This window comes from Pavona decussata, unplaced genomic scaffold (genome assembly GCF_977016875.1).
Source record: "Pavona decussata unplaced genomic scaffold, jaPavDecu1.1 SCAFFOLD_254, whole genome shotgun sequence".
NCBI classification, from domain to species: Eukaryota; Metazoa; Cnidaria; class Anthozoa; order Scleractinia; family Agariciidae; genus Pavona; species Pavona decussata.
The window spans coordinates 1,181,450-1,204,868 of record NW_028145657.1 but is presented as its reverse complement, the minus strand read 5'-3'; the positions used below and the strand labels follow the sequence as shown (position 1 = coordinate 1,204,868).

Here is a 23,419-nt window from a genome sequence, read left to right as displayed (position 1 = left end):
ATAAGTTTATTTCGTCCCGTACCGCAGGCAATCTTTATCCCGATCCCCCATTTGACGCGAAGTGAATGGAGTGGAATATCGCCATACGGCACCAGTCAGAATCTCCCTTACCTTATCCTTAGCCTGGTATGGAGCAAACTGACTGCAGTCATGTGATTTGTTCTTTGAAGACTTCAGAGGCCCCGTCCACACGGATGCGTTTGAAACCGGAAACTTTTCTTTGCGTTTCCATTTCCGTCCATACGAATGCGCATTGAAAACACCAACTTCAATAAAACGGCCGTTTTTCAGCGTGTAGTCTTCCCAAAACGCATCCGCCTGGACAGCGTAACAATGCAGACTGTGTGGACAGCGAAAAGAACGACTTGTCGACTGATATTACGTATACAGAAGTGCGGTTTATCGCTTGTATAGGTTTCATGTTCGTGCCGTCCTTGTGTGGGCGGAAAAAACGGTCTAAAAATGGTCATGTGGAAGCAGAACGTTTACTTGTTTTTCAATGGAAATCCAAACTTTTGAAAATGTTTTGGTGTGAATGGGACCTTCCCGTCGTGCGTACAATAATAATCCAAATACAAGCTTTTTCCGCCTTCTGGTATCGCTCATTCCCATATCCTGAGACATGCAACCTTCAAAGGACTAAAAGAATGAGTTTGAGTTGACATCAATTTCTAACCCCACATCATGAGATGACAAAACACAACTGTCTTGCCATTTACTACTCTTATGTGTGTTTTTCTGTGTCAACACGGCGTGAGTTTGCATATTAAAAATGCAAATTTTTATCACTGAATGTTTCTTATCGAGACTTTGACATGAAAAACTATGGTGAATAATTGCTACTTGCCAAGCGAAGTAGGGGAAATAGGTTTGTTTGCGCGTTATAGTGTTGAACAGATGTGGTTGTGGAGTGTTTTCCTTTTCCTTGACGTCTACACTGCATTGCTTAATTTTGCACGTAAAGATACACAAAGCTTGAACTAAATTTAGAAACTGTCTCGTGCAAAGTTATTAGACTATAAAAGTATGCACTGCTCAAGGGTATAAGGTTCCAGCTTCATTATCGTTCACTAATCAGGGATAAGGCATTTGACATGTCGCGTTTTATAATTCGATTTTTATGTCTGTCCAACTTAAACTCTTTCCATTTGCGACTACAACTAATGTGCTTTCTTTTTATTTGAAGCGAATTCTCGTGATTTTTATAATGAAAAATTTGATGGATTATTCAGGAAATCGTTTCGCGAAAATTCGCTGTGAAAAAGGTCATTGAACTGAATTACTAGGACAACCAATTGCTTCCGAATGAACGAAAAAGATTTACAAACAGAATTTAATCTTTGCAATTAAACATTATTTCGCAACTCAAAGCTAATGGGACTTGTATAAGCAGCAAAGATGGAGTGTTTTTGCTATTTGAGTTTCATAACAAGAAAAACTACCTGAGGAGTTAATAATTGTTTTGTCTTGTTTATGTTCGAGTGGAGCCGAAATTAGCTTTCTGAGCGAATTATGTTTCACGTATAATTGGTGTATTGTTTTGAAAAATAATCTTGTCGGCCCCCACGTCATTTGAACCATTTGTGGGCGTCTTGAAGGCTGCAGACTGACAAAAAACATAAGATCATTGCTGAGCTCGACATAACTTGCGACGGTAAAATTTGACAAACTGTTAGCCTTCAATGCGTTATTGAAATAACAATTTTTCGGAAACGTTTCGTGTAAGTTTGTCGAGAAATTTCTGCAAATTCCGTTCAGCTAGTAAACGTCGTCAGATTTATTCAAAAATTTTAAGTATTTGTCTGCTGCTGGAATAATGAACACTTCTGCCTATCAAACTGTCTGACGATGTTTGCACAGTGTATGCTGTTTGTGCGTACTTAACACGAGACCATAAAACCGGTTGATAGATGATTGGCGTGGAATTGTAAACGTTGTAAATCCCTCACGCAGCCGTACACACGCCATGCGAAAACAGAATAGATGGAATTCACAGTTTGATTAACTGCCTTGTGACCTTTGCATTGGGCCCAACAGATTCAAGAAATCCAAATGTCCAAGTCCCCAACGTCGTATGTTTCTCGATTGGATCCCCAGTTTCGGCGTTTTGTCAACGTTGTCAATGTGTACCCCTCGTCGGACACGTCCGCTTCGAACGACGATTTGTCAAAAGACGGAGCGGTATCTTTGGCTTCGAGTTCGTGCCCCGAGTTAAACAAAGACATCATTTCCGTCGACGCTTACACAGAAGAAAACTGGCCTCCAAGCCCGAGTATGGGGCGACAAGTTTCTGAATTGTTTTTGGAGTACGCAAATATTCTCAGCAGTGAAAGTGAGACGTCCTTTCACGACATTGGAACTGCGACGTGCACTTCGACATCTCCCAATTTGAGGGACGATCCACAAAATACCAGTAGCTCGGAGCAACGTTACAGTCCTGATGGAATCCGGAATGATTGTTTTGAGGACGATTCCGTCTTTTGGAGCGAAGGAGATGATGAGCGTTCGCACAGTAGGGAGAAAAAAATTGATCAGTGTTTACAAAAAATACCCGGCGTGTCGAACAAACGACAGACATTAGATCGCCTTCCAATGGCCTCATTTTCGAGCGAGGCTGATTCGGAAGGCAGTTTCAGATACCGCAATGAAACAGAGGGGTCTTTGGAGCATTTTGGATATACCGCACGGTTTTTCGCTGGCAAGGATTGTCGGTGGAATGAAAGTATTAGTCCGACCTCCAGGCGTCGTGACGGTGATCAAGAGGTCATCTCTGGATACCCGCAGGGCACGTCACGCCAGATTGCTGATAGTTTCGAAGATTTGTCTTCTGTAGCTTCGGAGTTAGGCTACGTTCCAGATGTGATCGAAGATGACTATTTATCAACAAGCAGCGCTGATAGCGGCTTTATGTGTTTTGCACTTGTTGGCAAACAAGATGACAAGAGAACGAAACGAAAGATGGCTTCAAAGGAAGGCCGTGCAGAGCGACATAAGAAACACAGACATAATGACGGGGATTCTTTGAAGAGACCTGAGTTTGAAGGCCAAGATAGCGATCGTGGGCTTATGGCTTGTGTGGTGCCTGGGATTTCTGGAGGACCAGCAATAAGAGTGTTTCGCAATGAAGATTCGCACAGGGTAATAAAATCAAAATCAAGGTCATTATATCAGCGCGAAGGTGCCTTGCCCTACGTTGGAAGGACCGATGGTGATTCTACCGACCACGATGCTTTGAAAGGGTCACAGTTTCACCATAGTGGTGGAAGAAGTGATCGCCATTCTGTATTTGCCCTGACGGCTGCCCCTTCTATTTCTTTGGTGAGGGATGAGCAAAGAAGCAAACCTGAAGGAAAGTGGGACACAGAGGGAGTGATGCTCCAAGGTGCGACAGGGGTCGAAGCGGACAAAGGAGTTTCAGCTGGCTATCCTGGAAATCATACGCCGAGTAAATATTATAATGACCTTGAAGCTACCAAAGCGGAGATGAGAGTGACAAACAAGCCTGCTGCCAAATGTGACGATTTACCTTCAAAGCGTGGCAATTCACACGGTGCAGAGTTCGATTATGAACTGAACAGCAGTATTAATTTGTCCACTGAGTATGAAAGTGTCAACGTAATGCCGAATGCCCCAGGAGACACAACATTTGACTATCAACGGTCTAGCCAAGATGAACTGGATGGTATTCCCTGCAGTAATCTGATTAGGCGGTCAAAGGGAACCTTGCAGTCTGGCCAATTGTCTAAACAGATACCAAGCGATCAAAGTCCGTTTTATGGGTCAGAGGAAGTAAAGAATATTTCTTATCCTGCATGGCAGAAACTGATACCAGAGGATTCAATGACAAGACCTACTGGGCATGGAAATGTTCAGGGAAAGGTTGTTCCTATAAAGATACGTTCAATCAAGAGAGAAGTAACTTCAAACACGAGCCGTAAATCGCCTTCCGAGGGTGAAAGGCTGGAGGAGAATCTGCAAGACAATGAGAAGCAGGAAGTCAAAGATACGATGGCTCCCGCCGCTTATGGATCAGAACTGAAAATGGGAGATGCAGAAAAAATATCTCAAGCAACGGACCCAAGGTGGCCGGCGAGAGAGAAGAATCGACCACATAAAGATTTGAATCGTGGGCCTGTTGAACACCTTCCCGACAGAGGTAAAATGAAAAACACGGTTGATGGCTCTTTAACTTTGGAACCTACAGGCGGAGAGGCGTTTGTTTCTTACAAGCAGCGGCAAGGTTATCAGACAACTGACAAACGTGGACTCAAAGCGAAACGGGTGAGAGAGGATACTTGTTTGGTGAAAGATGAAGTAAAAGGGGAGTGCACTGACACAGAAGCAAAGGACGGAATTATTGATAGCCAGCTACTTGAGAAAGACAATGGACGTCCCGGGAAAGACGTTTCTCAGCGTCCCACTTCACGTTCTACACAGCAACGAACGTACAATCCTGTGACCAAACGAAAATACAACGAGAACGAAAGACAGGGAAAGAATCCCACGATGAAAAGCAAAAGTCCTTTTGAAACATCACCGAAACACAATGAACTACACTCTAAGTTAACTGGTGATTTGCCTCGTCCTAGCACGGCTACTGAACCACATGCAAGGAGACGGTCTTCCGGTGCAGCTGACGAAAGTTTGGCAAAGACTACAAAACGCTTATTACAGAAAAGTAAGATGGCAGTTGAGGGGAACGAGTCTAAGAGGCATTCCACCAAGAAAGCAGAACGAGAACTACAGCTCTCCTTGGACGACGACAGCAAACATCCAAGTATCGAGAAAATTCTTCGTTTTAATGACAAGGACAAGGACGACGGCAACTGTAACAGTGGTGACATCGACAGCGACAACTACTTTTCTTTAGTTCCTGTTTTCAAGGAAAAACAAGAGAAAGGTGGCAGTCAGGAAGTAATCTCAAAGGAGAAAGCTGACACCATTACTACACATGAGCAACTTAATCAGAGTTGCCAAGATGACGAAGTAGGAAGGACCATGCGAAAGACAAAAAGTGCACTTGATGCCCACTTTCAGCCAACGGATGAGAACTATGATGGCCCTCATAATATGAACGACAAAAGCACTGGAACCCATCTAAGTGAGACAGATATGCGACGCTTCAGAAAAAACGTAACCCAGCTCTCCAATTCACCTTCTTCAAAGGAAGGAAGTTACACCCATGTACCTAGACAAAGGCGTATTCCCGAACGCAAAAAGCAAGCAGCAGTTCTTTCAAAGACAAGCGAAGCGTCTACAAATGGTGATCATCTACAGTTAGCTGATGCCCTGCCTAACCCTACGAGAGAACCATATTCACAGAAAGAGACGACCTCAAACAAACCTAAAGAAAGTTGGGCAAAGGCATTAGAATCTTTGGATGATGTGGAACCATCCAATGAAGCAAAAATATATCAGAGAGACTTCGTCAAGGAAACGGAACAAAGAAGGGCGCAACCTCTCAATGGAGGTAAGAAGAAAGCAAATGTCGATTCGAGCTCAACTGATTTCACACTCCAGAGTGAAGAAACAGTTTCTCCTGTATTGTTGTCAGGAATACCAGTGGCTCAAAGCATTGCCCTTACTCATAACACTAGAGGTGCCAATTCTTTTCCAGAGATAACTGGTAAACGTTATGTCTCTCCGATGTTGCCAGTTGAACCCCTAGAAACCGCAGCGTCCCTTAAACCCTGTGGGAATTTTGACGTGGACATTCATAAAAAGAATGAGACTTCTACAGTGGAGACCCTAGAGACCAGTTCAACTCTTTGGCAGTCAGATGAAGGCGTGAAAAAGGAAGACTTGTTCCTGGACGAAAACGAACCAAAGGATTCTACAATGGACTCCCCCATTTCCGAACACGTTACTCATGAAGACAGTAAAACAGATCATGCCACTCAAGAAGAACTGACCAATACCCTCCATACCAGTTTGCGAAAAAGTGTAGAAAGAAACAGTGGTGTTTCTGACAATATCACTTCCCTCGTAGATGAATCTGAGGATTTAGTTGGTGAAACCAAATTGTCTTCTGTTCACGAAGAAGGCTTTGCTTGCGAAAAAGCAGTTCAATATTTTATCCAGCAGCCAAGTGCAATTACGAGTCTGTCTGGCAAAGCGACTCCAGTAGTAGAGATAGTGTTTGATATGTCGGAAAAGACATATGAAAACGAAAATGCAGATTCTTTTGAAGACGTGACAAAAATAGACCTTCTACCCGAGGAACAATTCCAGCCCTTGGCATTGACGGATAATGCACTTCGCCACCACCAAGGTTCGGATATCACTAGTCTAAGAGTAGTACAAGATGCAGCCGAGAGGCATGTTGCAACTGAAGATGTCTGTTTTGTAGCCTTGGACGTCAACGATAATCCGTTTGAAGATGGAGCTTTGCCTACCACGGAAGCGATGTTTTCAAGCTACCTTGATGAGACTGCGGACTGTTTAGATGGCAAAACAGCCTTAGCAGACAACATTACTGACCCCATGTTTGCTGAAGTCGGGACTCAAAGCAAAGACGCCAACTTAGTTGAAGTCAAGGAATTGGATTCAAATGGTAAAAATGGATCAAGTAAAGTGGAGGTGGAAGAAGTCGTCTGCAGTTACGAAGGACTTAATGCCGGTGAAATAAGGCAGACTTACTCTAAAAACAACTATTTCACGTTTCAAGGACAGAAAGAGAGGTCAAATGTGGAAATCAGTACTCAAGATGATTTGCGGGCCTCAACCTGGGTACCATTTGGAAAACCACATCTTGATAAAAGTGACCGTCTCCAACATCATTTGCTCCAGGACGGAAATCGAGACGAGGAGGGAAATTCTCACAAAGGACCAATGGCCTCAGCCAAAACGCAGAAACTTGATTCTTATTCGAAAGCGGAATCTGACAACGGCAAACAGGGATTTGGCACATTCAAAGCTGGCAGATTTCACTCGGGTAATGTCATCAGGGAGGGTACTGATCAACAACGTCAAGTAGATGTATTAAAGGGAAGTGGCAGCCCACCAGAGTGTAAAACTAAAGGAAGCCAGACGTCCTTTTCATACAAAAGCGTCAATGCTGCATGTCAAACGAACGAGACCCTTGAAGTCAGTTCTCCCCGAAAAGCATTCCTACAACAAAGCATTGAATGCCAGACAGAGCTGCAAACCAATGACTTTGCCAGTGTGGGTGTCCAGGTGAAACTCCCCAACCCTCGCTCTGAAGAAAAAATCGTGCAGAGGGAGACTGCTTTAGGCGAAGATGGCGATAGTGGTGAGGAGGTTCAAGCACGAATCAACGACTGCCAACATGTCGACAAAGACTGTCAAACGTCACCTGGTTATGAACTGGTTTTGACATCATCAAAGGAATGCCAGATTAACACTACTAAATCGGCAAATCACATTTCCTTTTACAACAAGGAATGCCAGACAACAGGAAGCAACCTGCATGAATTCGGTGATTGCGGAACTTCTACTGCAGAAGATGGTCCGTCTCGCTTGGTGTCCCTAACAAACAAAGAGTGCCAAACATCACTTCACAATGTACTTGTAACGTCATCAACGCAGTGCGAGATATTGACCATTCGTGGTGCCGCAGATGAGTCTGCTGTAAAGAAAATTTCCACATCCCGGTTCACTTCCTATGTTGATAAGGAGTGTCAAACGGTACTGGACAATGACCTACTTCGCGTAGCGTCAAAAGAATGTCAGACCTTCTCGTGGTTCCATAATTCTGAAGAGAACGAAAAGGCTGTGGTGGAGACTGAAATACCCTGCGAAAGCAAAGAGTGTCAAACATTACTGGACACTGATTTTCTTCTTGCGGCGTTGAAGGAATATCAGAACTCTTCCTTTTCTTATGCCTCTGGAGAGACCAAAAAGACAGGAGTGGAGGCCGGAATGTCCCACGAAAGCAAAGAGGGTCAAACATTGTTTGACTCTGACTTTATTCCGTCGACTTCCTCGTGGACCCATACCTCTGGAGAGATTACATTCCTGAGAGAAGAAGCCGAAAACTCCCACGAGAACAAAGAGTGTCAAACAGTATTTGACTTTGACCTAATTCCTGCAATGTCAATTCAATGTCAGCCCTCCTCGTGGTCCAATACTTCTGGAGAGATTACAAAGCTGACAGAAGAAGCTGAAAAGACCTACGAGAGCAAAGAGTGCCAAACCTTCCTGGACACTGATCTTTTGTTTGCAACGTCAAAAGCATGTCAAACCTCTTTCTGGTCTTACACCTCTGACGAGATTGAGAAGGCAAAAGTAGAGACTGAAATATTCTATGAGAGCAAGGAGTGTCAAACAATTCTGGACTCTGACCTTCTCCTTGTTACATCGAAGCAATGTCAGACTTCGTGGTATAACGACTCTGGAGATATTGCAAAGCTGGGAAAAGAGACCGAAATATCCTCCCTGAGCAAAGAGTGTCAAACAGAAATTGGGTTACCAGCAGTGTCCTCTAAAGAAACCCAGACAATGCCAAAGTTTGTCGCGGATGGTTCCTTTAAGACACCAACTGAGGTTCAAGCCCACCAGTGTAAGTATTTTGTCTACAACAACAAAGAATGTCAAACGGATCCTGGCCTAATGAACGACCACTATTATTTGTCGACTCTGTCCTTGAAATTAGCGAAAGCAGATTCGGTTGCACACAACAACCAGACCACAGATAGTCTTGAAAGAAACAAGCCAACCTACGGTACTAAAGCATGTCAAACAGCCACCACTGTTTCGTCTTCAAAACTCTGTCAGACGTCAAACTTGGAATCCGCCATTGAATATCACAGTAGAGAAAGCCAGACATCACCTGACGGTGATATGTATGTCGCAACATCTAAGGAGTGCCAGACAGTAGCATATACTTTAGACGACCTGAACGTGCTCGCTGGACAGATACAAGTCTCCAATGACGTGGAGCTCTTTAACGACGCGGAGGTCGAAGAGTATGTCAATACGCCCTGCTCTCCACAAATGGGACCCCTCCAGGGCGCTAGTCGTCCTTCTACATACGGGAAAAGTCCCGACGAACCTGAAGTATTCCGCTTTAAATCTACTTCGCGGGATGGCCTAAATGATACTGAGCTCTGTCAAACTTCTGCTGAATTAGCATCTAAACCAGCAGACTTTGTTCTTCCAGTAGCGTTTTCTGAGATTGGCTGTCAAGCCGTGCTATGCCATTGTGGACATTTTGTTGATGAGCTTCAAAACGAGAACACTTGTTCAAGCGTCTCAAGCGACCCTCAGAACGGGTATTTGTTTTATGTTTTCACTATTTTGGCTTGTCATTTGTATCATTTTCTGTCGCAGTTTATCTTTTGTTGTCCTGTAAGTAACCTTTTGTTTGGATTGAATGCCTGGTTTTTCACCGAAAATATTCGTGAAAAGAAACCGTTTTTGGTTTTCTTCTTGTTGGAAAAGAGCGCTCATTTTCTCATACTCTTTTGTTTACAAAAACTCTTCTATCAAATGAGCATTGACGATAGTAGGTGTAAATATATCTTACGTCCATCGTCTTCGCCAGTTTGTTTTGCCTTTTCTTGCAAATACCCTCCCGTCTCTCATCGCCCTTGTCCAATCGCATCCCGGATAGGGAGAAATAAAAGGCGGCTGTATTCACAAGGGTTTATCTGGCGGTACCATTTCATTACTTGCAATAAAAAAACTGTAGTGGTTGCTACACAGAGAAACACGGGAAACAGGTGACAGTATAAATGGTCGTATGGAAACTGGAAGCGAGCCGTGACAATAAAATTTAATCTCCAGTTTTCTTGCAATCACGTGGGAGGAGAAAGGCTATTAGTCCATACCTTAGGGTAGCTTTATAGCTTTCAACTTTCACTAAACCGAAGATACTTTCTCTTTGTAGGGCGGCCATGCGGGTATCACAGGGTATGCAAAAGGAACAAGCGAGCCTCATCAAGCAGCTAGACATCCTCAGGTAAAAAAAAGCAATTAGTGAATGTTAAGAACCTTTATCATCTGCCTCGTGTAAGTTCTCTGAGGTCCAGGATGAAGTGCAGCGAGTTGTAACTAGTCCGTCTAAACGTATATGGCCTGAAAAGTTGTTCCCCATAAAATTCTATGTTGGCTGCAAACAGCCTGCTAATGACTATTTTTGTTTAAGGGACATGAATCAGAAACTGAGAGACGACAAGGATGCTATTGAGGCTGCGCACGAAGCGGTAAGCTTGTCTCCTTGATGTTCTTGATAACCCAGAGTAATAAGGCCTGTTATGGCTCAATCACTTGACTCATGAACACGCAATTTTGTGTTTATTTTATGTTGTTGTAATTACAGAATTAGTTTTTCGCGTTTGAGTATAGTGTTTGGTCAGTTTTACATTGATGACAAAAAACACGTTCTGTAATGTCTTTTGCGCGCCCAGTGAGACAGCGAGACTAGTTTCGCGCGCTTATCACGATCCACTTTCCTTGCGCGATATCCTTAAGGAAAAGAATGGCACTCGAATTCTGCTGAAATAATAACCCTAAAATGTCGTTACTTGTTTGGAAAGGTTTTGTGTATCTCCTGCCTTGTCCCTAGGTGTTTCTCCTTAATCCAGAACAATATGCATGGATTTCTGGAAATGGTGCAGAGAAAAATACCATCACGCCCCGCGCCTCCTGTTTTCCCTTTCTTTGCCGACCTGGGACAAAGCAGGACTTTCAAATTTATCACATTGCGTTCTACATTGCGTTATTAACAACGCACCTTGCATATCCACCTCGTACGTCGCTTTACTTTGTACACTCAACTTTATTCCCCCTTTCTTGTAATTTTAATTGTTACAGAATGTATTTTTTTGGATAAAATTCTAATACCAATAATAATGAGAATAATATTCTTTAACTGACTGACTTGTTTTTGCCAATGCTTACTGCGCATGTGCTGGATCTCCTTCTGGATTCTTCACAGATGCTAATGGCTGTATGTATTTTTTTGTTTTGTTTATTTTTGTTAACTTCTTTGCTTACAGCTTTTCTTATAACCATAGTATTTATTTTGAAGCTTCTTATAGTATCGAAGGGTCATTTGCAACAGTTAACACCAAAGTAAAATGAACTTTCACGAGTGATAACTTTAAACCTGACTTTAACATAATTTCGAAATTTTACCCTAAGGTATACCAGCAAAATCCTCTCATAATCTTGTCTAGTTTTGGGCGAGTTTTAAACTCAGTAATTGATACTTTTACCCGTAAGATTTTCTTTCTTTGACAGCTTTTATTTTGGACGCCTTTTAAGTCGTCTCTTCTGGTCCTACTTATTCAAAGAGCGTAGAGCTTTTACCAGTGGACAGAATGTGGCAATTGGAGTAAATTTTGTCCGCTTGCTAGCGACGTTTCCACTGGATAAAGTTTTTCACCCTTTGAACAACCGGATCTAAGAAAAAAACGGCATAACCCACCAAGGTTGCTTAACTAATGACTAGCATGAGGCAAAAACACGCCATCAAGATCATCCGCCATAAAGATAAACCATGAATTCCTAATTTTAATCTACTAAAACTTCCGTGATGCACTGTTCAATAACTGTTTTTCTGTGAACGTATTAAGTAAAACTAAATGTTAACATTTTTTTTGCGTCTTTCATTTACGTTCCATAACTTTTCCCTTGATAATGGGTTATCGCTAAATAATAATTTTGCTCGCGTTAGCGTTATTCGTCTATGTACCTAACTTAACCTTTTTCGGACCAAACACGTACAGTCTCCAAGCTATACAATGCACAGGCATCCCAAACATTGTCAAGGTCGTCGTTCTCTCTTTCGGTTCGTCATTCGAAATACATACTGAGAACAACAACAATAGATTTCGAGAATAACAAAAGGCTTGCCTTTAACCTGTGATCTTTCGCCTCTAAACAGAAAATGATATCAAATCATTTTTTTTATTCACTGTATTGCTCTGTTGGGATGCCTGTGGAGATACTTAACGCTTTAGATAATATTTTAAGTTAATCGATGAAAATTTTAAACTACTCCTAATTTTAAAGCCTTATCTTAAGTTATGTTCGTTTCAAAAATGAACTGCGAATAAACCTAAATGGTAATTTAAAGTAAATTGTCTAATAATTGCTGATTATTAAACAGAAAAAGGAACGAGGACACAGTCTCAGCGATGAGATTGAGGAAGCTGAGGTAAGAAGCTAAAACAGGCTTAAAAGATGTAATTTGTTTCTTTTTAGGTAATAAATCGGTTTAGAGCATTTAGTAAATGCTCTAAACCGATTTATTACCTAAAAATTTCATGTACAGCTGTTTTACAATGACTATTCCTCACACCAGAATCAACAGAATAACTGTGTGCGAGTGTTTGAAATTGATCGACAAGCAGTGCCAGCTACGTGAAAGAATGTCCGGGAATTAACAGGTTTTACCAGATTTGAACGTGTTGAACTCAAAACAGTTGGATGAATGCCTTCAAAGAGAGCTTTGACAGGCAGGCGTCTATGCATTCAGTGCAAATATCTCTTATTCAAGCAATTGCATAAACGCTTACTATTCCTTTTTTTCCGGGTTCATTACGACCAAATCTTTTAAAATGGTCTATTTTCTGACGCTCTTTGTTTAGCCAGACTTATGCAGTTGGATCAATTTCGAACATTGGTATTCAATCTTCACTGTGTCATGGAGTGAAAGTAATCGCGAACATTACCAATCAAAACTCAGAGCTAAAACTTGAAACCGGTGTCGTAACGCATGACAAACGGGGGGAAAAACGTGCAACCGGCGTCAAGCGCGGGAAAACGTGCAACCGATGCCGAGCGCAGAAAAACAATTCTGCCAAAGCCAAAGCCTGCTTTGGCTTTGCTTCTGACTGCTGAGAGCTGTAAATCTTTTCAAAATCGCTCTTAATTGAAGCGCAATTCTAAACTCCTGTTTATCTTGAGTGTAAGATCCTCTTCCTGTTTATCTTGCGTGTAAGGTTGAAAACTTTGTAAGAACGGTTGGAAAACATTAAATATAGCCCAAGCCAAATACTGTTAATCTAATGTAATCATGCCTAATTAACGCACAAACTTAAGTTATTAAGCTGCATGAATTGTCTTAAAATTGCCTTTAAAAGATTAATTACAGTGAATAAAATTTCTGTGGAATAAACGGCATGGAAAGAAGTAGTGAATAATTTAGAAATTTTCTTTTTTAAATTAAAAACAACTACTTCTAAGAACTTACATTGGTCTTTTTCTGTTATATCTCTTCCTGGAATCTTTCCTTTGTACTCCTTGTTCGTACGTATTTTGAATCAATCATGTTTTAATGTAAATCGAGAGGCAAGCTTAAAACCACATTTTTCCAAGGGAGCCAAATTATACACCCGTGAGATTGTGTCCACAAATTGAAGAGTTAGAACCACCTTGCACTACGTAATAAACAACACCACAGGAAAGTACTGCTCAGTCTTGAGTGATTTCATCCACAGCTCAAACGTTAGAACACCTTGTTCAGTCTAGTAAAGAGAATCACGGAAATGTACTGGTCCATTGATCACACTTGAGGATTTCATCCACAGACTCAAGCGTTCGAACTATCTTGTACAGCGTAATAAACAGGATCACAGGAAAATACTGCTGAAATCTTTCATTCGAGTGATCACACTTCAGGATTTCACCCATAGACTCAAAGGTTAGAACCAACTTGTACGGTTTAATAATCAACACCACATGAAAGTGATGCTCAGTGTGGCATTCATTTAAACGGTTACACTTGAGACTTTTATTCACAGGCTCAAAAATCAGAACCACCTTGTACAGCGTAATAAAACAGCACCACAGGAAAATACTGCTTAGGAACTTTCATTAGAATGTTATATGTAATACTTGAAGATTTTATCCACAGACTCGAAAGCTGTAAAGACGTGATGTCACTCATAGTTTGCCTCTAGAAAGGGTTAAACATCATTGCCGATCTGCCCTTGTTTAGTTGCATTTCATTGTCACATTTTTTAGAGCAAGTCCAAAGTGTTGCGGCAAGGCTCACAGATGTCCAAGTACGTGAAACGGAGACGGAAACCCGGTCCTGAGGATACTTGGGGGAACCAAGGCTCGGTGGAATCTCTCAGCGGGGATGATGTCGATAGATCAAACGCCAAAAGGTTTGTTTGATATCAAGACAGAGATATCCAGACAAATTTATTAGGCCAAAGATAGAGGAGTGGGAGAGATGCGTGCTTGAACACGCGTACTGTCTTTTTACTCTCTCACGTGCGAGTGAAAATCGCGTTTCCATTAGCCTCCGTAGCAGACGTTTCCTTTCCAAGCAAGCGCGTGAAACGAACGGAATTTTCGCTAAAAGTGCTCCTTTTCGCGCATCAGGTCTTCACAAGCCTCCTGCGCTCTCAGAAGGGAAAACTACTGCTACTGCCCGCTCCGTTCTGCTATCCCTGAGAAAAATAAGAGAGTCACTCCAGTCAGATCCATACGGAAGCATATTTAAGGCAATCAGAAGAATATTCCAGCAAAGAAGTTGGTTTGGGAGACGGGTGGGGAGTGGGGGGGGGGGGGGGGGGGGTGCAAGGGAGGGTCAAGATCGCAAAGAAACTTTTAGCGAGTCAAAGAAAAGTTTCAAAGAAGGAGAGCAGCTTTTGGGGGTTGGGGATACTGGTCATAATAATATACGGGAAACTGTGATGGGGGCAGCGGTATTCGAAGGGGGTTTTTCAACCGCAAGCCCTGTCACAAGCGTTACATAATTAAAGTGAAATAATTTAAGATATTACTTAGCGTTATTGTAGAGATTTTAGAGATATTTTGAAGAAGTTTAAACAAGAAAAACAAAATAACAATCGAAACCTTTCTTCGGGGGTAATTTCAACGAGTTTTTTTTTTTTTAAGAGAATTGATCTTGTACCTTAATCAAATAAAGATTAAATCGCTCAGAAACGTACAGCGCGAAAAGTAAACCTAAAGATTTCACTGGTGGTGGAAAATAATAATTCGTCACAAATCTGCTTTAAAGCAGTTTTTTAGTCGGTTGTAAATCACATACGTTTAATAACGTGTACCTCCTAATTCTTTAAGTTTCGCGATTTCGTAAAATTAACGATAGTGTGTCAAACCCAGTTTATAAGCCTAAAACGGTAGCTAAAGATAGTCAAGATAATGATATTAAAATTAGAAAGGTATAAAAGCATTAGTGTTGTTATAACTGTTTACCGTTTGTAAACCTACCATAAAACTTTTTTCAAGTGATGATAGTCGAGCCAGAAGGCGTTCTAAGCGGCGTGACATAAAGAAGCAGGGCTCCGTCATGTCTTCCTATTTTGGCTCGGACAGCAGTCAAGGGTAAGTTGACGTGATCAACATCGAATTTCTCCTTATAACATCAGTAGTTCGTTAAGGAGCCGAGTAACAAGAATACCTAAAATAATAAACTTGGTGATTAATTGCGATACGGAAATTCCCATAATTAAAAACAAAGGACTTTGTATGACGGTATACATAAAGCGCTTGTTATAAACGGGCTCGAGAAAGTTCGCATGTTTGGTTGTTTTAACAACCAAATTTAAAAATTTGATGGCACTGACTCATCGTAGGACTGAAATTAATATGTCGTTTTATAAATAGCTGACAATGTGAGCTATAAAACATGGCAACACACACTTCTGACTAAACCTTTTAACTACGTGTTCAAACGTTTGTAAAACTTAAACGGCGGGAATGATCTGAAAAACTGAAGCAGACCACTTAGAAATGGTCGACCATTTCTGAAAATAGTCCTTTTTAAAGGCTGATGAAATGGCAGTCCATTTGCAGAAATGATCCCTGTGATAACCAGGCCTTTTCCAGATATGCTCCTGAAAAAATCTAAAATGGCTGCGTTTTACCAGCTTACTTTAGATCATCCCCGGAGACGGAGGGGCAGATAGTTTGGTCAGGAAAAAGTCAAAATGTCTAAGTTTATGAGAACGAGCGAGCGCCTTCGTTCTTGTAAACTTACCCGTTTTGACTTCCTTCCGACCCAACTATCTGCTCCTGGTTCCGAGGTTGACATAAGACCAACTGCACATATATTTCAGACAGTTGCGATACAAGGTTTGCAAATACTGAATCCACTAAATGAAAAACTTTTTTTATTGTTGAGTTAATTACAATTGTGGTATATATTTTACCTGCCGTGTTTAGGCCTGTTTCCCTACACGACTCGATTCAAGAAGAAGAAGCTGAATTTGAAGGCGATCCTACACTAGAGCTTATATCAGAGGAGAAAGCTGAAGAAATGGACCGACCGGCATGGGCGAAAAAAATAATGTCCTGCGTACAACCCACAGGTAGATATTCATCTTTTTTGCCCTCTACATGGAAGCTGCTGTTAAAATCGTAAAGTAAGGTGTTTTGCCATTTGTCAGAACTGGCTACCAATTTGAAGGACTGATTCTTGGAATTCTTCAAAACGGCATATCCTGAGAGTATTGTATGTCAGAATGTCCCATTTTGAAGTCTTCAAACTGGTACATTCCATTTAGGTTGCTTACATGTAAATACATGTTACGCATTTTTGTTGCTGCAATTTTCTGTAGGCATGTTAGATCAAATGGGATTCACTCACGCGTTGTTCCGGCATCTGTGGCTCACATGTGGTTTAGATGGCGGAGCAGTGGACTTGTACCTATTTGTTTGTGGGGCCGAATCCCACCTAAGTCACGGATATTTTTTTTCTTTTTTCCATGTTGAATTTGTCATTTGTTTGATTTTGCGCCAGTATACCTTGTTTTGCGGCTTTTACCACAAGAGGGCTTGAATATTGTCTTGATGCACTACCCAAATCTCCCCACTTGTGCTATAAAGTCTATAGAAACATGTATATAACACAAAGAAGGAGTTAAATTGTGGAAGCGTTAGCTTTATCAGCAAGGTTGGACTGCGAACTTAACAGTCCAAGTTGTAATGCGAAACACACGAAGCTTGCGTCGATTCCCTCACGAGCCCCCTTTAATATATACCCAATTGTTGTTAGAAATTACCGAGGAAGAGGATCACAAGATGACGGCGAGCGATGAAGAACTCGAAGAAGATGTGTTCAGAAAAAGAAAAGCTGAATTGATATCTGCCGGTACGGGCGCAGCTGCGGGTGAGTTAAGACTTTGCCTTAATGACACTTAAATAGCGATTCAGTACATACTAAAACTTCCACGTAAAATACAAGGGTAAAATGTGCTCTGATGCTCTCCTGTTCAGTTAAAATTCAACAGCCTCCGTGTCAAAAGAGAACGTGATTCCCATGGAAAATACCTGCTGTTAATTTTCGCTTATCCCGCGCACTATTCGGATCCTGATACTAAATTTTTTGGCATGGTGCGAAGTGACTGGAGTCCAAAGTCGCCATAACGCGCCACTGGGAATCCTCATCTCCATCCCAATTTAGAATGGTGCGAAGTGACTGCGTTTTATCCCAGTTCCCGGTTGTTTTTCCCTCATTACGTGATAGCATATACCGCTAACCACCCGTAAAGCAGCTAGGATTAGAACGGTTTATGTTTTACCCAACGGAAAGAAACAAAAAGAAAGTCCGTATCTCATTTTTTAACGAAGTGGATATTTATATTTAGTTCGCGGCAGATTAAAAGAAGTTCGAGAAGAATCCGACATGTCGTTTTCCGAAGACTTCAGTGACGAGAATGGCAACGTGTCTGATGAAATGCCTTCCTCACCGCGCGCAGCGCCTGTTGGGAAGGACAACGAAATCACTCGCCTTGGATCAGTAAGTTGAAGCTCCTCACTCCTTGGTTTAGTAGTTAATTTGCAGGCATTTCCTGTTACTTGCCAGTCAATAGACCTAAGCTTTAGATTCTAGTTGAGTTCGACTACGAGAACAGACTTCAAGTTTTTTAGCGAGTTACTAGGAAGAGGTACATCCCAGGAACCTTCATTTTACTCTTTGAGCGACGAACTTGACGAAGTTGCTTTAAAGGATGATAGCTAAGCTCTCTTTGTAATTCCAAAGACGAGATCGCCCACGTTACGAAGACTTGTTTTGGCCGTTCTCCAAAAACTCGCAGTAAAATGAAGACGGCTATCTCGTTTTCCCGCCAGAAATGACACTGGTTCGCCCGCGCGCGCTCTTTGTCCTATTGGAACAACTCGTAGTCGTACTCGCACACCTACCTACCACAATCTAAAGCTCTCTAATTACTAGGTTCTTGTGCGACACGAGCCACGCATACTGCTAGGATGAACGATGGCGAAAGTGTCCTGTGTAGTGATAAAAAAGAAGAAGATGAAGGGTGGTGAATGTAAAGAAAGAAAACAGTTTTGGGTGTTGCATGCCATTCTAATCAATATTGACAAAAGGCACACAAGAAAGTGTTTCAACAATGTGAAGAGGATTGTTGGATAACCGAAATAAAATCTTTCGATTTCTAGATAGTTCTAAGTAGTTTTTTTTTGTGGTGTGTGTTTTACATTAGTGCCACGCTTATGTGTCATTTTACTTTGCACTCCACAGCAGGACATGAGTGATGCTGCTGTATCCGCCATCAGTGAACCCTCGGCACCTGAGAGAGTTTTCAAAGTGGTGTTTGTCGGTGACTCGGGTGTTGGAAAATCCAGTTTTATTCACCGGTTTTGTCACGACGCGTGGAAGCCTTCGTTCACCGCAACGATAGGTAAGAAATCAGTTAATCTTATTTTGTTGGCATGAAATCAGTTCGGTTCATCTGGGAAAATCTCGTCATGTGAGAGGTCCCTATTGCGCAAAATCAGGTCCCGTTGAGTTACACGAAAAAAAAAAACAACGATAGCAACAAAAAATAAAACATGCCATTGGATTGAATAAGTACAGGGGAGTATTGAGGATGGTGCAGCCTTTACTTTGAGAACTGCAAACGGAAATGAAAAAAATGCTTTACTTCACCATCTACTTTTTGAAAAATTTCCTACGTTAAGTAGACTGACAACCCACGCTTTCATAGAGTCCTATATCCGCCCCTGAAAGCTGATGTAAGAGAGTAGCAGATACTTGGCCTTCCACATATCGGTCTTACAGCTAGGGAGGCGTCTGGCGATCTAGGTTAGTTTTACTTCGATTAGTCATATGTTGTTTAGGAAGTTTGATGTCGATTGTTGCTTGCCGTTTTGTTAGGTGTTGACTTTCAAATACGAACCATGAACATAGAAGGCAGATGTATTGCCCTGCAACTTTGGGACACTGCTGGCCAGGAAAGGTAAGTTTGTGTTCCTCAGGGATCTCTAGCAAACGAAAAGGCACCAAAAAGTGAGACCTCGAGGGAGAAAGCCTCTCGCTACTTTCTTCTCGTGTCGCTTGAGATCCCAAACAAATGATCTTGCTCGGGCGTTACAGATCCCTCTCCACGACCCTTTCAGTCGCTTTTATCTTTCTGCGCGAAACGTCGATACTGCAGAAGGTGAAGCGTGAAAGGACAGGGAAGAAACATTTCAGCGTCTCTTCCTATTTTTGTGTTAAGGCGGCTAGTGTGCTTTCGCCGATCCAACACACCCAAAAATACAGATCGTCCTTGCAGCCTAGTGTCAATAATTAGTTACCAAGAATGAACTAATTAAATATTACTAATATCTGTTAAACTTAAGCCACAGAGGAGATTTTTAAACAATGTTTAATTTATCCTGATTTCTCCTTGAAGAATCTCAATCAGTCGCATGTGATGTTCTTTTATATTTACCAGATTCCGAAGCATCACCAAGCAGTACTTCAGAAAGGCTGACGGTGTCATTGTATTTTATGATGTTACCATGGAAACTTCGTTTTTAAACATCAAGAATTGGATGATAAGCGTGGAGGTATGTATTACGTTTTACGCTGAACTTTTCAACATCTTTATGTTGGTCTGACCAAAGTCTGGCTATTGAAAAACGAAATAAGTTTTAAAGACTTGGAGGTATAAGCAGCCGAGGCAAGCTTATAAACTCCTAAAACTAGTTGTAATCAAAGATTAGGGAGTGTGCACCGCTTTCCACTGACAATCCCGCCGGTTATACAGGCTGTAAAGTGATTGGGGGTGGGGAGTTCGTCTTCACCAAATCCTACGTTACCGCCCCTAAATAATAATTAAAAATTAATGTATCGCTTTTCATTGAAGCTTCAATGTATTTAACGTAGAGCACTTATTGGAGACACCCTCCAGATCGAATTGGAATTGAAAATTTTTGGAGTACCCGGAGAAAAAGCACTCGGAGCAAGGACGAGAACCAACGACAAACTCAGCCCACATATAACGCCGAGTCTGGGAATCGAACCTGGGTCACACTGGTGGGAGGCGAGTGCTCTCACCACTGCGTCGTCTCTCTTTTACATGTGAAAGAATTGGTCTTTGTAATTTTCTTACCTAAAAGTACATTTTGAGAAAGAAATTAATAACAATCCTCCATCGTTTCGGAGCGTCATTTTGAAGAATGATTGATTTTTTTTGTTTTTGTAGGAAGGAACTGATGATGGTACTGCGATAATGATTGTTGGTAGCAAGGTTGATCTCATTGAGGATGACAGCGAGCGACCAGTCAAAAGCCAAGATGGAAAGAGATTAGCCGAGGTATTACAGATTGCGATATGCAGTTCTCCCAACGCTGTACTGATGACTGACTGACTGACTGACTGATTGATTGATTGATTGATTGATTGATTGATTGATTGATTGATTCACCGGTCGATTAATCTGCCGACTTTTGATTAACAGGAATACAAAGCCTTGTATGCAGAAACAAGCGCTAAAACAGGCTTTAACATCCAGGAATCCATGGTAGAATTCTCTAAGTAAGTGGATGCTCACTCTGTTTTGGCTTTGATAAGTGATGCTTCGTTATGTGGCCGTTGTATGATGCCTTATTTTTTATTTTAGTTTTTTTTTTTTTTTCGCAAAAGGAAAATGCTGTTTTCATAAAAGATATGTTTGTTGTTCGTTATGGATACACGAGATCATAGCTTTCTTGATCAGTTGTTGCACCATATCGGTAGTCACTGAGTATGGATCGTGACGTTTCGACTGTTTACTACTGATCTTTATCAGATCATGAAATGAGCTGGTTGTGTACCACCATCAATGATCAATGTACGTCAATGATCTAGTGCTCTGATTGGTTGAAATCCGGTTTGTGTAACTCGGTGGAGGAAATGCGGTAAATTTTGCTTTCCGAATGGGTTATTTTGTGAAGGAAATAAAACTATTTCGTACGTGTTTCCGTTTAGTTAATGAAAAACTCTTCTAAAATTTAAGGGCGCTTTCCATCTGTCAGAAGTGGCCTGTCAGACCGTCGGTCCGTAAATGGAGTTTATTCTTCAAAATAGCACATTCAGAGAGTACTGTGAGTCTGAGAGAAATCGAAAAAGCAGTGGAAACATTACTACTCACCCACGGCACACGTTTGTATCGTTCTATGGAAAACACGGAAAATTTCTGTTTTATAAATGTAGCACCTTGGTCGATTGTGATTGGTGAAACTTTGAACCTCACTTTCTCTCATTACTGTGGTTACTTTTCGGCCAGAACTAAACTAATCCTTAACTATATTTAACTTTAGAATTTTACAAGTTCGAGAAGACGAATTAATGCAGAGTGTACTCAATCTCGTCCACGACAAACCCACCAAAAAGAAATGCTGCAAATAGTAACGAAGGGTAAGTATAATGCAGTACCCTATCTATCTCCCGCGCCCCCTGTGGGGTAGGGGGAGGAGACGACTGACATTTCAGACTCAAATGAATTCGCGTTGTTTCAAACTTCCTCGCAATTATTCCAACTCGCTGTAAATGTCAAATGTAGGTTAAATTCCTGGAGTTGAATTATTGGAGACCGCACCTAAGTTTAGAAAGAGAAAGAAAAATTCGTCGTCGTGTGTTTACGTCATTCATAAAACGTCCCATCAGGAACTTTTTGACCTCCAAGTTGTGCAGTGAAGGCAAAGAAATGTACCACAAAGTGTAATGCACGTGCAGAGTTGTATACGTTCTCGTCGACGTCGCCGTCAGCGTTGCTAAAGCTTCCTATTCTTTGCAAATTTTACAGTTTTTGGAAGCTACCTCCTCTCATTCAACATATCACACCAATACCTTAGTTTATAGTTTCCATTTGATCGTAGCTTGTTGTTTGATGTCTGCTATTCAAGGCGAAATGTAAACTTTAAGGTCAGCAAAGGTTCTCTATTTCAACAGGATTCGAGAACACTGTTCTCTTGAAGAGTCCTGGAAGCAAAGAAAAACTCCTCGACGAAGCTGTAGATACAGTCCCCTCCCGCGTGCAGTGGTTAGTGATGGACAACGCCACTTTTATTGAAGACGATAAACGTTCATCGAAATTCCGTCGTTTGGGGGAAAGAACCAAGATAGAATTGAAGAGCGTTGGATACGTCTTGCTACGAAAACGCGTGAGAACCTCAAAACAGAGGAAAAGTTCTCAAAGACGATTTTATAAAGTTTGAAAAACAAACAGCACCATAAGAAACTAAAGTAGGTCCCTGTCATTTTGGACTGTTAACATGTAGCAGTTCTCGTAAGCTTGCAGCTGCTGAAATTAGGGTTGGCTTTTAGGGTTGGGGATATTGTGCTGTTGTTTATTCTATTGTTTTCTGAAGAGTTGCCAGCCAATCACGTGTGACCTTACGGGAGCTGCTACATCGCCTCAGTTCGAGATAGCAAAAGAGTAGAGATAACCAGAAATAAATTATTGTAGGAGAATATTAAGGGAAATGGGATTTTCTGAGATGGCGGAAATCTACTGCTCTGCTGTGTAGCTTTAATTTATAGTGATTGCAACATTCAAGGATTCCGCTCTCAGACTCAAGAGTTTGAAAGCGCCTTGCAGCGGGTGGCAAACAGTACCACAAGTATTGCTCAGTAGCTTTCATTTGAACGTTCACACTGTAGGATTTCATACACAGGCTCAAAAGGCTAATCCACATCAACTGATCAAACTATGCCTGGGTTAAAGGGTTACAATATAAGGTGATAGTCTTGTTTCAATCTAATCCTTCGTTAATTATTGAAATAGCAAAGATTTCAGGATTTATTACACCCATTTTGAAATCACTGGTGATCCTTGCAATGTTATTGGCTCTCAACAGTGCGATTTATTCCCAAATTGCACCATTTTTTGCTCCCCATCAAAATGGAAATGAAGTATCAAAGATAGAATATTAATGTTGACAATAAAACTCTGATTTCAAAATAGGTGTAATAAAGTGGTAATTGAACTTTGTGTCGTGCAATTTTGGTCTGAAATCATACTTGTGATTTCAAATCAAACGCGCTGCGCGCTCGTTCGATTTTGAAATCACGCGTATGATTTCAGACCAAATTGCACTCCTTTCAGTTCAATTACCATTATGTATATTTTACATGAACAATTGTTAATTTCGAAGCGAAAATACTGATATCCGAATATATTTAAAAATGCTTATTCTATTTATATCGCAACAAAAATGATAGCAGTTCTGTGATATGATAGTTTCAGGTGTAATATATTAT

The 23,419-nt window shown here is 41.4% G+C and overlaps 1 protein-coding gene across 8 annotated transcripts; it reads left to right on the top strand.

Annotated features, from left to right (window-relative positions):
• Positions 1 to 1,030: 1,030 nt before the first annotated feature.
• Positions 1,031 to 22,886, top strand: LOC146456470 (uncharacterized). 8 transcript variants are annotated; one of them, XM_085093127.1, is made up of 17 exons: positions 1,031 to 9,233; positions 9,851 to 9,922; positions 10,109 to 10,166; positions 10,901 to 10,912; positions 12,077 to 12,124; positions 13,936 to 14,081; positions 15,175 to 15,270; positions 16,111 to 16,256; positions 16,943 to 17,056; positions 17,535 to 17,686; positions 18,431 to 18,590; positions 19,067 to 19,148; positions 19,629 to 19,743; positions 20,382 to 20,492; positions 20,637 to 20,713; positions 21,478 to 21,565; positions 22,035 to 22,886. In XM_085093127.1, the coding sequence occupies exons 1-16, from the start codon at positions 2,053 to 2,055 to the stop codon at positions 21,563 to 21,565; spliced, it is 8,658 nt and encodes a 2,885-aa protein (XP_084949253.1). In that variant the 5' UTR covers positions 1,031 to 2,052; the 3' UTR covers positions 22,035 to 22,886. The 8 variants fall into 8 exon arrangements, with proteins under 8 accessions (XP_084949253.1, XP_084949252.1, XP_084949251.1 ...); XM_085093126.1 differs by having other exon boundaries at positions 21,478 to 21,574; positions 22,109 to 22,886; XM_085093125.1 differs by having other exon boundaries at positions 21,478 to 21,574; positions 22,036 to 22,886.
• The last annotated feature ends 533 nt before the right edge of the window (positions 22,887 to 23,419 follow it).